At 41.4% G+C, this 13733-nt stretch overlaps 1 protein-coding gene across 1 annotated transcript in view; it reads left to right on the top strand.

Annotated features, from left to right (window-relative positions):
• Positions 1-13733, top strand: part of TRPC7 (transient receptor potential cation channel subfamily C member 7) — a 76023-nt gene that overhangs the window by 20035 nt on the left and 42255 nt on the right. The window contains 1 exon segment of the mRNA XM_032125279.1: positions 9726-9908. Within this exon segment, the coding sequence (XP_031981170.1) occupies positions 9726-9908 (183 nt within the window).

The raw sequence follows: 13733 nt of genomic DNA on the forward strand, positions 1-13733 counted from the left end.
TCACTGTCCAAACCCCAGGATCTGAACTCATTTCAGAACAAAGAGATGTAATTATGCACTTTTTATATTCATATTTCTGCTCAAGAAGGTTCTGCAGCATGACTTCTAAGTCTGCTCTTCTTACAGAGAGGACAATTTCCATATGGTCAAGAGTGCTCTGTGCCAGGACTCTGCAGCTAGGATCACATATTTCCAAAGTGCTTGGTTGCTGCTTATGTGCTGTGGGAACCAGAATTTCACCCACATTGATGCTTGTGACCAGTTTTATAAGGAGTTGTTCTTCCCGGACATTGAGAACTGTGGTAGCTGGCTGTTTGAGACCTGAAAGACATATGGTTATTTTAATTATTGATATTATTTGCACCATGGCTCGCAGTTAAACCAACATTCACTTGCAGGATGCATTTAGGAGGAGTCTTTGTCCTGATATGCACGTGCTGCTTGTAGCCAAAATTCCCTTGAGAGGAGGGACTCATAGCACCTTTGAACATATAAGTGTGTTCCTTAAGCGAGTTGAAGCTGCCACACTTACCTCAGCCTAAGGGATAAATGAAGCTGTGTTGAGCAAATAGTTGCTTTGAATTTAAATCCATCATTCTCTCCTAGTTTTTTCCCATCTGATTTTCAGGAAACAGAGATTTCAAGCAGCTGAGCTGAAAAGAGCCACACAATTGAGGGAGAGAGAGCAGCTAATTCTTTTAGTGCAAGGAAACTATTTCCTCTCAAATTGTATAGAAAATAGAAATCTTCCCCAGTGAAGCTTGCCACAGAGAGATCAGGAATGTAATAAACATGGGAAAATGTGAGAGAGAAAAGGTATGCATGGCATGAGGAATGAGAAGCTTGGCCCAGAGATAACTTTGTACTTTGATTACGTCTCTGTAGTGGTTTGGTCCGAAATACTCATTACTGTTTATCTGCTGTGAGAGAAATGCAAAGCAGGCACCAAACTTGAAAGAATATAAAGAAGTTTATTAACAGACCTAAAAGAGGGAAAAAAAAATTATACCACCTTCAGAACTCTCCTCCTCCCCCCACCTTCCTCCCTTCTCCCACTGACAGTGTAAAAAGACAACCCTTAAGATGTTCAGTCTGTTACCACTTCCATAATAACCTTGTTCAGTCCATTTAGAAAGAGAAGTCTCTTCTTGCTCGTGCTATGAAAACATTATCACAACGAGACAGCCGCCCACTTCCAAATATTGTTCAGTCCATTTAGGAAGAGGAGTCTCTCTGCTCGCATGTGAGTCCCTTCCCCCGACTTGCAGCTTTTCCCGCAACTGCTTTCGAGGGTCCACTCTTGAAGTTTTTTGGGGTACAATTTTAAGGTTGAGCCGTTCAGAAACAAAAACAGAGGCCCTTCTCCTTCCCTGGGAGCAAAGGGTCTTCAGCATCTTCATCGTTAGGACTATCTCTGGGAGCATCTCTAGGGACTGAGGTTTTCTCCTTTCCCGTTTGGAGCAAAAGTCCTCATCTGGTCCATCTCTCCCTGTCCAAACTTCTCATGAAATTACAGCTGCGTCAGCATCTGCCTATCTCAGCACAGGTGCTTTTGCTTACGAGTTGAACACTCCACCCCCCAGATCTTCATGAAATTACAACAGGATACTCTGATATATCATAGCTTCACAACAGAATTTCAGCTTTAAGCATCTCCTCTCTCTCTTCCCTCAGGTTTTCAGCTCTTCACAGCAGTAAAAGGGTTAATCTCACCTCGGCCTTGCAGCTTTGCAGCTGGAATGTTGAATTTTTCTTATCGCAGTGGAGAGGGGGGAGAGCTGAGCCGCTCTGGCTGCCCACAGCAGGGCTGTGGGGGGTTCCACGGCTGGAACAGGTCCATCGACTCCAGGACGGCCGTGGCCCGGCCCGGCCTGGCCCAAGCAGGGCCTGGCCGGGCCCGCTGGCCCCCACACGGGGCCTGCAGCCACCTGTGCCAGCGCCGGAAACGAGAGAGAGCTTGGAGGGGGAGTTTGCCTATTCTTAAATGTGGATCACAGAGGTGATCACAACTTTAAGTGGCTTAGAGAATTGTCCATATTCAAACTGGCCGCTGATAGGTTCTGTCAGGTCCCAGAGGAAGCTGTAAGCACCCCTTAGCAAGGACATCCCTTCCGGGACTATGGTTGCTAACCTATGACAGTCTCTCACATCAGAGCTGCAGAATGACCTGAAAGGAGGTTGTGGTGGGGTGGGGGGTTGGCCTTTTCTCCCAGGTAACCAGTGATTCTCAGTGTCATATCCCCACACAAGGAGCAAACAAGTATTTGAATGTCATGGAGAGGGATTTGGAGCATGGCACTGCATCAGCATGAGCTTGACTTTACTGTTAATGTGAACAGATCCTAAACTCTTTTTCAACAAGAAAATTATCAGAGTATTCCTTTGAAATGCATAGATTGCATTTAAAGAGAAGCTGTTGACAGGGCACAGGAGACAGACCCTCTCCTTGGCCGAATTTGTGTGTTCCCTACATTTGGCATGCACATTTCACTAATACCTCTGTACAGCCTGTCCTGTTTTTGTGACGTCCAGGGACTTGGTAGTTTATCTTCAGAAAACAGGTGTTTCAGCATAAACATTCAAATGAGCTCGGGAAAATCTGCAAGAAAAAAACCACCTTTCACTTACTTGAGGAATCAAAAGCGTGTGGCTTATTTGTGATGTGTGCTTGAAAATGAGCTGTGGTGATATGAAAGAGAAGTACATCAAGCATCAAATGCCATCTTATGTTGAAAAGCTGCTATGCCAACCTTGGGACTTTAAATTCTCTCATTTTAAAAAAATTGTCAACCAGCATAATTTCTGTTCTAGGTTAAATAAATATTTTCAGAGACTTGGAATGGACTGTTAGTTCTCTGCTGAATCGCACTGATACTCGTGCACAGGGATGCTCAGTAATGGCACCTGTCAGGCTGAAGGTGACTTTGGGAGAAAGGAGTAGAGGAGATGGAGGTGCTTTTCCGGCAACTCCTTAAGTATGAAAAAGAAAGATTGTATTCTGTTCAGGGTGAGAACTTTGGATAAGTCAAGTCATCCTTTAATTTCAGTGTAGAGGGAGTTCACATGTACAGGAAACTTATTTTAAGTTTCAAATAGTAAAGAAAATCAATAGAAGTAATAAAAAAGGTTGAGAGTGGACTGATTCTGAAATTTCTTATGCTAGGGAATCTAAAACTTTGGTTGAAGAGTTAGGAATTCTGCTCAGTCTCAATCCTTAATTTTCTTCAAGGATTATATTCAGTTCCTGCCTTTGCTTCCCCAAATAATCCATCCATTAATTTTAGATTTAAAAAAAACAAAACAACCAAACACCTTTTAAAGGAATTGTTCCAAGGGCAAGTCAAAGTATTTTTCATTTTCTGATGTTTTTATTGATGGAAAAATAGCTTCCAAAATTTATTCATTAGTTTTGGTCGCACAGAAGCTACATTTATCAAAAACATGAATAATTTCCCAGAAGAAATTATTGGTAGAGTTGGTAGATTCATAAGAGCTAGAGCAGAAAAGAGCTAAAGTGCAAAAGAGTAGAAATAAAACAGGGAGGTGCAAACCTGTCCTTTCTGCTGCCTTTGACAGTTTGCACTTTAAAGTTCTTGGAATGTTATTGCTGAAGATTAAACATATACCTGCACCTGCAAATGATGCTGCAAAAGCATGGTGACAAATTTTAAAGGCTTTTCAACTCCACATCTGGAATCACTACCACCATCTTCTCGAGCTTCTTTAAGGATTTGATATATCTACCAGAAAATAGGTATAAGGTGAAATCCAAAGTCAGTGGTTTGATTGATTCCTTACTGCTCTATCCCCTTGGTGGAGGGATATGCTCTCTTAGAGATGAGTTTCTGCAGTGCATGTGAAGAGATGAATTGCAGCTAGAATGCTGAGGAGAATAAAGACACACACAAAAAAATAGTCTTATGGTAAATCAGCCAGTGCAACTGCCATTGAAATCCCTGTAGTGATGCAAGGGATGTTATTTCCATGGCTTGTCGGAAGTCAGAAAATTTTTTGTCTCTATCAAATCATCCTGTTGTTTTCTGGGCTTCTTTGGAGAAGAATAATGTCAACACAGACAGCACTGTGGTTTGTCCTTGGGCTCTTATATTGGCCACACCTCTTTGTGTCTCATGACAGATCTAATCCCCCTTTGCCTGGAGGCCCCTCTGCCCTGCCATGCTGCAGCACTGTTCAGAGGACAAACCATGGCCATGTTTCTCTTGGATCCATTTAGAAGGGTCCAAATTGCTTGGAAAGCAACAGAGTCACACTTCTGAAATGTCAAACTCTTGTATATGAACAGATTGTTGATTATATTATGCTCGCTGGAGATTAAGAAGTCAAGGTCTGGATGATTTTAAAAATGAACCAGAGCATCTGTTCCTACCTCTAGAAACATTTAGTAACCTGCACCTGAGTAGTGAAATGTTTTAAACGAGCACTTGGCTTTAAACTCAGAGACATGCCCACTGGGTATGGCACAGTATGCCCAGAGCACCAATAATTCTCTGCTGCCACTTAAGAAGCAAGAGAACATAGACCAACTGGATGTGCTTTCTGGAAAATTAACTGTACAGCCTTGGCATACATAGACTGTGCATGTAGGCATTTAGTCTGGAAACAATAGGAATGCACTCAACTGTATTCAAAAGTGTCAGCAGCTGGCAAAGCTCTTTGGGAGGGGTGCTCAGTGCATTTCAGAGGATAAGAGGTTACATGGTCAGGATCAGTGCAGAGCCCTTCCTTAGCATCTTCTCTCATTGCCTTCTCTCCCACAGGCCTTGTGCTTCTTTTCATTCCCAAATGTATGGCCAGTCAACAACACTGTAAATACCCAGAAGGAAATCTGTCCCACAGCTTTTCTGTACCGGCTTGTGCATATTTCATATGATATCTAATCAGTAAATATTTATAAGCATTTTGAATATTTGATATGATGGCTTATTTAACAATTTCATTTCAAATATTGCATGAAATATTTCTGCTTTTTGTCCCCCTCCTTTCTCTCAGCTTTGTTTTCTTTCCACAATAATTTTTACTTGGGGGAGTTTTCTGTTCATATTTACAGAATTACCTCTCCATGTTTTTTTCTGCTGCCTCTTCTCAAAATGCTAATCTAAGCAATGCAATATTTCTCCCCTTGATATATGTGCATGTGTGATGTAGATTAAATACAAAGAGCCAAGAGCTCATGGAAACATGAAAAGAGGCTCTGTGCAATGCGCCTACAGCTTGCATTTGCACAGCAAATTTAATGCTACCCAGTAATTCCAGATAGGTTCTTGGTTTTAGTTTTTCTCATTTCACTTAACTTTTTACTCAAACTCCATCCCTCTGACCTGAAACAGCTCCTTTCTGAAAAAATCTGGTTGTTTTTGAACAGATGTGGAGACATGACAGAGTTCATTTAGAACATAATCAACAGATAATAATAGGGTACTTGGAGAAATTGCAGTGAATGACAAGTACCATCAGCCTTTTCAAAACAGCAAAATTAGACATTTTTAACTCCACATGCACAACAGTGTTACAAGAAGCAGGAAATGACTAATTTGGAATCCTTTTATTACATTCTAGTTTTTAAAAAATGATATTGTAACATTCTCAGGCATTATCCTGACCCTTCTCTGCTCACTGCCTCTATTGGAAATAAAATTCTGTTACATGTGTTATTTGAAACAGACTGGCTCTGTTGCCTACTTGTATCCCTCATCTTCTTCCCTGAGGCTTGACAGCTCTCAGCCTGTCAGGATGAGGCCCCTGCATCTCTCATGTGTGATTTGCAGTTTTCATTACTGTAAAAATCCATCTGGTTTATGAACCTCATAATCCTCAGACTTCTATAATATGGCACCTGATTGGGATGCTTGGGAAGGTTTGGGTTATTTTCATTGCCTGTGTCTGCTTTTGCTGCACTGCCAGGAGGACTGAGCTGGATTTTGTGTCTCCAGCCCTGAGTTTCTTGTTGTGGTACAAGTCTGACCCCAATTGCCGCCCACTGCCTGCCCAGGCTTGCAGCCAGGATAGTTCTCCACAAAACTTATTTAGACAGGAGGGCCATGAGGTGCCTGGTTTAGGGGTTGAACCTCGCTGGCAGGGCAGTGGTGAAGTGGTAACTGTCCCTTTGCACCCCAAGACACAGTGGCCATGTGCCCCTCAGTGTTCTGGCAGAGTCACGGGTGTCCTCAGGGCTATGATCTTCTAAAACTTGGTGTAACAAGTATCACAGAGAATCACAGAATACTCTGAGTTCGAAAGGAGCCCCAAGGATCATCAAAGTCCAGCTCCTGACCCTGCACAGAACAGCCCCAAGAATCCCACCATATTCCAGAGAGCCTTGTCCAAACACTTGTTTAGCTCTGTCAGATTGGTGCTGTGACCACTGCCCTGGAGAGCTTTTTCCAGTGCCCAACCACCCTCTGGGTGAAGAACCTTCTTCTAATATCCAACCTGAACCTCCCCTGACACAACTTCAGGCCATTCCCTCAGGTCCTGTCACTGGTCACCAGTGTCTGGGAGTATCTGGAAATGTGTGCTTGCTCTCCTTCACCTCTTCCTCCTGCCTCTCACTGATCCTTGCCCTGGGGTGCAGCCTTCCATCCACTGTCCCACACTCCTTCCTGCAGGGAAAGCAGGATCTTGGATGCTTCCAAATGTGTGAAATATAGGCAAATGTGTGAAATACCCAGTGCTGGCACAAACACCGATAGAGCTTGGATGCTGCTTGTAAATAAATCTTCTTGGCTTCCTTGGGATTTTTCCTATGCGTCAGAACTCGCAATTCAGGATTTTAGATGCAGGTACAGAATTTCTACTTGCATCACCAGAACTGTGCTTTGCAAGCCAGGATCAGGAGAAGCTTGGCTGTCAGACCTCTGTTAATCTCAGATTTTAAGTAAAGAATAATGTGTGCTTGAGAGAAATACACTGACAGGAGAGTCATTGAGTGTGTTCTCGCCATCAGGGTGATCAGGATTTTCTGTGAAGACTGTGAGCATTAAGGAAGCCAGAACAAAGATGACAAATGGTTTAGAAAAGGGATCATCAGAAGACACAGCAGGTTCAGTTATCTTTGAGACATGTCTTAACAGATGAGCAGTCTCCTGAGAGATGTAATCTGCTCTCCTGCCTGGCTGCAGAATTGCTGGAGGGCACTTTACTTCATGTTATGTTATGTTATGTTATGTTATGTTATGTTATGTTATATGTTCTTTCTACAGTCTGTATCTTGGATAGGGTGTATGGCTGCTTGTGTCTGCTTAAAAATCAGAGTAAAAAACTTTGAATGGGGAAATCGTCCATAGTCTCTACAAATGTACAGAACCAGTAAAAACATTAAGCTTGGAGATGTGAATAAAGTTGGGTCGTGATAGCGTTTTCCAGCTGGGAACCTGCCATTTGCAGATGTTTTGGAAGCACTTTTCTAGTTGCTAACTAAACTCTTTCCTTAAAGAAAAGAGAGAGGGGAGAAAACCTAATCTAATACAAGCTAGTTGCTCAGACGATGTGGAAGTGTTGATGAGAATTTCCTAAAATGTGCTGGTTAAGAGATAACCTTGTGAACTTTGCAAACGGTACATAGAGAATGATATTGAAGCTCAGCAGAGTTCTCACTCTTGTTATTTTAAAGCTGCAGAGCTAATAAAGTATCTCTATTACCTGTGGCAGCAAGGCATTTCATTCCCACTCTACATCTACTTTCAAATCTATCTATATTTGCTGTCCTTCACTGTTTCTGTAGTTATTTTGAGGCTGATATTTTTGTTTGGCCATCTATTCTCTCAGTGAAGAGGCAAGCTTTCTGTTTATTGAAATTCATCTTGGTGTGGGGAAGATAAAAGCACAGAACTGATTTGAGAGGAGCACTTTGAAGCCATAAAGAACAATCTGTCTTTCATTTACATTGCAGACCTTACCTCACCCTGTATTTGAAAACATTTACTCCACAGATCCTATCTATCTCCACAAAATGCTCAGGTACTAGATTTAGATATAAATGGACCATCGTTTTCTGCCTGAGCCATGAGGACATCTTAAATCTTAGTGCTCCAGCTTGGCACATTTGTGGAAGTCTTGGTGCCCCAGCTTCTGCAATGGGGCATTCACCCAGATAAAGATCTGCTTGTTGGACTCTTATGATTACAGCACTCAAGGACAAAAAGAGGAACTCAGATTTAAACCTTTTTGATAGCTAAGAGGATGTAACCATACAAGTTTCACCTTGCAGAAGGTGTCAGCAGTAAAATCCCTGCTATTCCCCAGCTGTCTTCAGCCCTTTCTCCTAAACACGGATCAGAAACTGCTTCTTCCCTTTCCTGTGAGAATGCCCCACTTCCACTCCTGAGGGGCTTTCTAGTTCCCTGTGATTCTTCAATTATTCTGTGCTCTTCCCAGCTCTTCCATGCATGGAAAGCAAAGTTGGGACACACACACACACATGCACAGTAAAAACAACCTCAAACCTATAACGAAGTCATTAAACCCCCTGATGTTAGAAACTCCTTATCATCTCAGTCCTGAAGGGTAAAAACTGACCAAAGAAGTTAAGCCACCTCTAATGACATCATATTTTAGACAGTGCCGTTCTACTTAATTAATGAATGTTTGCACAGCGCTTTGAGATCTTTGTCTAACAAGGAAGGCTAATGTGTTGCTATGAGTAAATGATAGAATCGATAATTTAGAAAATATAGAAGCACAAAGTCAGGTTGCCCTTATCATTTCTGCAAAGCCAGGTTTAACTATCTTCTTCTTTTGGCTGCTGGCTTAATTAGATAAGGTACTGAATTTAATTAACTCATCAAACCTAATTTGAAAAGATCTCTCAAGTCAGTAAGAGCTTGTCTTACGGTTATTATTCTATTGTTGCATTGAGCCTTTAATATCACCATTTTGTTATGATATTAATGGTAGCCTTAATTGTGTTCTAAATTACAACATTTACTCAGGTGGCACTTTCCTTGTTTTTTAAGTGTCAGCATGTGAAAATCAATCACAATTTAATTTAAGGCAGGGAAATTGCTCTTCTACCCCTCTGTCAAGTCAGCTATAGGCTATCTCTTTTCCTGTAAGTGTAATTTGGGTTTGCAAAGTGCAATTATTTCACAGGAAGTCATGTTGAGTTTCTGAAGTCCCATTTCTTGGAGAGGTGTTATGACAATGATCATCTGGATGCTCTTTTGGGAATGGTTAACTAAATTCTAAGGTTTGAGGCTGAAGTTGGTATTACAACTATATAATTCATTTGAACACATCTGTGCGTGATGCTCCAGCTTGTTGTACCAGTCTGAAACTTCTTGAAAGTTATTAAAGAAAGAATTACTAGGAAAGAACCTAAACTGAAAAATTTGCTGTATTATTTTAATACAGTTAGCAGGACCTTTTTTTTGGACATATTTTTACATTCCTAGAAATATGCCACACAGAGAGGAGAGGTCAACTAATTGCTTAAAATCAAAATTTCTCTAGAAATTATTTACTTGTTCTGTAAAACTTGTTCTGTTGTCATGCAAACTATGCTGCTGATATAGACATTGCTAATTAAGTCTGGAGGAGTTCCTGTACTTTCATGAAAAGCCATCAACATGCTGTGTGGAATCAAATGCTTTCTTAGTCTTCCAGGCAGTAGTTTTGCAGAAGTAACCTTGCTCACAATTGCTGTCTCTTCTTTTTTCGTTTGCCTGTTTGCAGCACAAATAAAGACCTTTTTTTCTGCTCTCCCTCAGAACGACTATCGGAAGTTATCTATGCAATGCAAGGACTTTGTCGTGGGGGTGCTGGACCTGTGCAGAGACACTGAAGAAGTGGAGGCTATTCTGAATGGAGATGTGAACATCCATTTGTGCCCTGAGCATCACCGGCCAAGTCTGAGCAGGATTAAACTTGCTATTAAATATGAGGTCAAAAAGGTAAGAATCAGTCCACTCTCAACCTTTTTTATTACTATTTGAAACTTAAAATAAGTTTCCTGTACATGTGAAGTCCCTTTGGGTCCCTGGTGAATATGTCGTTGCATTTAATTATGCTTCGTTGATGTCACCTGAAAAATAAACAAAAGATAGATTTCAGTGGGACCAGGACTATCCCTAGAACTTTAGCAGCTTGTGGCTTGATTTGCATTTTCTCACATCTTTTAATATGAAGAAGGTTATTTGCAAAGTGAAAAATAAATTCTTCTACAAGTATTTAAAACAATGATTCAGCCTTACAGAAGGGTGTTGTGTGAATGGAAAATGTTATTCTGGCAAATTCTAGGCCTGGGTGGTCCCAACTAATTGCTCCTACAATATGCATTGATGGAAACTGGGCTCCTGCTACAGGACTCGAAGAGCGTTCCAAATTTTCAAGCTAACATCTGCTCTCTCTTTCCCCTCCCAAACCCACCACCTGCTTCCTTCTGCCTCTTGACTGTGCTGCTGTGCTGGCTGGAGAAAGTCTTTTCCTGCTATGAAAGCCATTAATTAAAGAGAATCTTAAAACATATTTGAAATTAAATGCTTTCATGCACGAGCATGTAGTATGGAGCCAAATATTTTCTCCTAGAATGTTGTGTCTCTGCTTTGTTCCATCACCAAAACCAAGTGGAACATCCCACTTCACTCTTAGTCAGATGTTCAACAAGCTGGGTCAAGTTTAGTTGTTGAAGCTGTTGCTTTGGTAACAGGCGGCCAAACTTGCTCTGATGGTCTTTCAGAAAATGAACTAATCTAAACAACACAGATAGTACCTCATCAAGGAACAGTGCCCAGTGATCCATGGCCTGAGAATCATCAGTCACAGAATCAGGGAACATTCTGAGTTGCAAAGGACTTGGTCAGAACCTCGAGCCTTTTCAGTGTGTGAATTCTCCTGTGCTACTTTGCTCACTTATCCTTCTAAATATTTGTGTCCTCCTCTCGATACCAAGACCATGAGCTGAAGCTGCTGTGCTGCTCTGAGCACTTCCATCCTGGCTTGCCTGGTTCCAGAGGGACATTCCCCCATTTCTTACCCTCTCTATACATAGAACTTTTCACAGTGCATGAATGCTGACCTAAAGCACCTGTGGGAGGTCATGTACACTTGATCTTTTCATGTATAAATATCTTCCTATACCCAGGAAAGCTGAGCATCCTTTCTGGATCACAGCAACTTGTTGCACACTGATAAAAACCATTAAACTAATTGCAGGATATGACCTTGAGCATTCAGCAGTCTGGTGATGACTCTCAGGTCAGCACAATCTTTTCAGCAGCTAGTGTGTGTCTATGTGTAAGATGAGTACTTAGCAGCTATCTTGAATCTGTGGGAGACAGACACATTTAGATAAATGGTTTTGGGCTTTGGCAGTGACATGATAATAGACTGGTTTTGGTCACACTTGCTGAACAAAGACATTGTGTTATGGTAACACAGTAATTATTTCCTTAAGAGGCAATGCATTTCAGGTGCAAGCTTTTTATTCAGTTGAGAGATATTTAGGTTTATGTGTACAAATCCAGTGCTTTGAAATCCATTTCCATTTTAAGGAAATCCTGTAATAGAGAGAGGTGAAAGGGAGGGTGAAGTATTATGGATATTTAACAGACCAATTTTTGGACAGATTCTGTAAATTTCAAGTCACTTTTTCAAAGCTAATGACTCATCATGACTAAACCATGTCCAGTCCTGGGCTCCTGAGTCTGAGATGTGCAGCTCCTGTAATGGGTCCAGCAGAGAACAAAGGTAATTAGGGGACCAGAGCATCTCTCTTATGAGGAAAGGCTGAGGGAGCTGGGCCTGCTCAGAGCTGAGAAAAGAAAACTGAGAGGAGAGCTCATCAATGTCTGTCAGTGTCTGCAGGGAAGGTGTCGAGAGGATGGACCAGGCTCTGCTCAGTGCTCCAGGTAACAGGAAAAGAGGCATCGGACAGAAACTGATGCCCAGGAAGTTCCACCTGGATATGGGAAGAATTTCTTTACTGTTCATGTGACTGAGTACTGGAACAGATTGCCCAGAGCGTGTGGAGTCTCCCTCACTGAGGACATTCAAGAACTGTCCAAACATAATCCTGTGCCGTGTGCTCTGGGATGACCCTGCTTGCACAGGAGTTTTATACAAGACAACTTTAGGGACTTCAGAATGGTCTGGAAAAAAAAAAAAATCCAAAAAAAGGAGTTAGAGGTTATGAGTTATTTTTTCATTAAGTTCATATGCAGACTAAATATTTGCATTTGCATGTGAAATTTTAAGAAATATTTGATGTTTAAAAAATCTATTTCTACCATTAGCTTCCTAATTCACATTTCCATATTAACACTCAGTGCCTACAATAGGCTTTCTTTGATGAAAAATTGCAGAGAACAATGAAACACATTGAAAATTATTATTTAATATCCATTATTTTACTTTTACAGCTGCTGATGCAGTCTGTATTTCATCACGCTTTTATTTCCAGAGTCTGGGAAAGATGTCAAGGACTCCCACCCTCAGACAGAAGAGCAATTGTTCATCAGAGTTTCATCAGGTCTTTTAAAATCTCCCTTGTTCTTTTAAATTTCTTTGTTCCTTCACTGTCCTCATACAGTGCAGTCACTGCAGCCACAGTGCCTAAGGAAAATCTTGTGTTCACACCAGGGCTGAAGCCTTCACACCTCCCCTGCTCAGGAAACCTGTAACTGGTACCTATAGCAGGTTTTTGTCCACGCCCTAAATGATCTGTCTCTGCATTTTTCCGTCTTTGCTTCCCATTAAAGTCCCCTGTTACTTCGTTCATTTTCAACTTCAGAAAAGCAATTCTCTGGTCAAGTGAAAGGACACAGCTTTATTGATCAGTATCTTTCTTCCTAATTTACAAAGTTTGAGATGAATCTTGTAAAGTCATTCAAGAAAGCATCAAAAATTACAGGCTTCACTTGTTGGTCTTTTTTTCCTTTTTTTCCTTTTTTTTCTTTTGCAAAGCATGCTACTAGCACGTATGAGATGATGGTGAGAAGCTTAAGGCTCTAATTAAAGGACTCCCCATAAAAGATATTTGAAGAATTAGGAAATTCTGCTTTTTCATATTTTGCACCAAAGAGTAACCCAAAATTACAGTAGTTTACAAAGTTGTTTATAAAAATGCTGTATTGCTGTTATTCTTACCACTTTTTGAAAGAACTAAATAATCACTCTGTACCCCAGGATTTTTGGAAAAAATTCACTCAAATGTCCTCTGCTCAAGTATTTCAGAGGCATTTTTCTGTTTAGACCAGCTGTCTTAATGATTCCCGGAAAATTATTAAAATGGGAACAGTTTGTCAAGAGCAAAACAAACAATTTTCAAACACTTAAGCATTTACTGAGTCCTGGATTCTTTCCAAGAACTAGACTTTTAGCCCATGTTATGGGATGGCTGCAAGTTTACCATTGTCTCCCCTGGTTTATTTAGTGATGCTTTGCACTTGCACACTTCAGCCAATAAGAGATTTCTTGCTCTTCCAGCCATGCAGGGTCTCAGGGACAGGGAGGTTGGGTGCAGGAAGAGCAGCCAAGCACTCTGATGATGCTGCAGCTAGGCTGTGCAGGTGTTAACCTGGACACTGGAGCACAGGCTGGGAAGTCTCATGGTGAGAGCAAACTGTGGAGTCCAGCAGCTGCTCATAGAAGTGGCAAAATAAAAAGCAGCATTAAGGTGGAACAGGTGGTTTTGGTGGATTATAACCACAAGTGGCTTCAGTTGCCTAGTGGAAGTTCTGATCCCGAGGACGATGAGCTCTGTGGGCCATGGATACCCT

The sequence above is a fragment of the Corvus moneduloides genome, chromosome 15 (assembly GCF_009650955.1).
Source record: "Corvus moneduloides isolate bCorMon1 chromosome 15, bCorMon1.pri, whole genome shotgun sequence".
In the NCBI taxonomy this organism is placed as follows: Eukaryota; Metazoa; Chordata; class Aves; order Passeriformes; family Corvidae; genus Corvus; species Corvus moneduloides.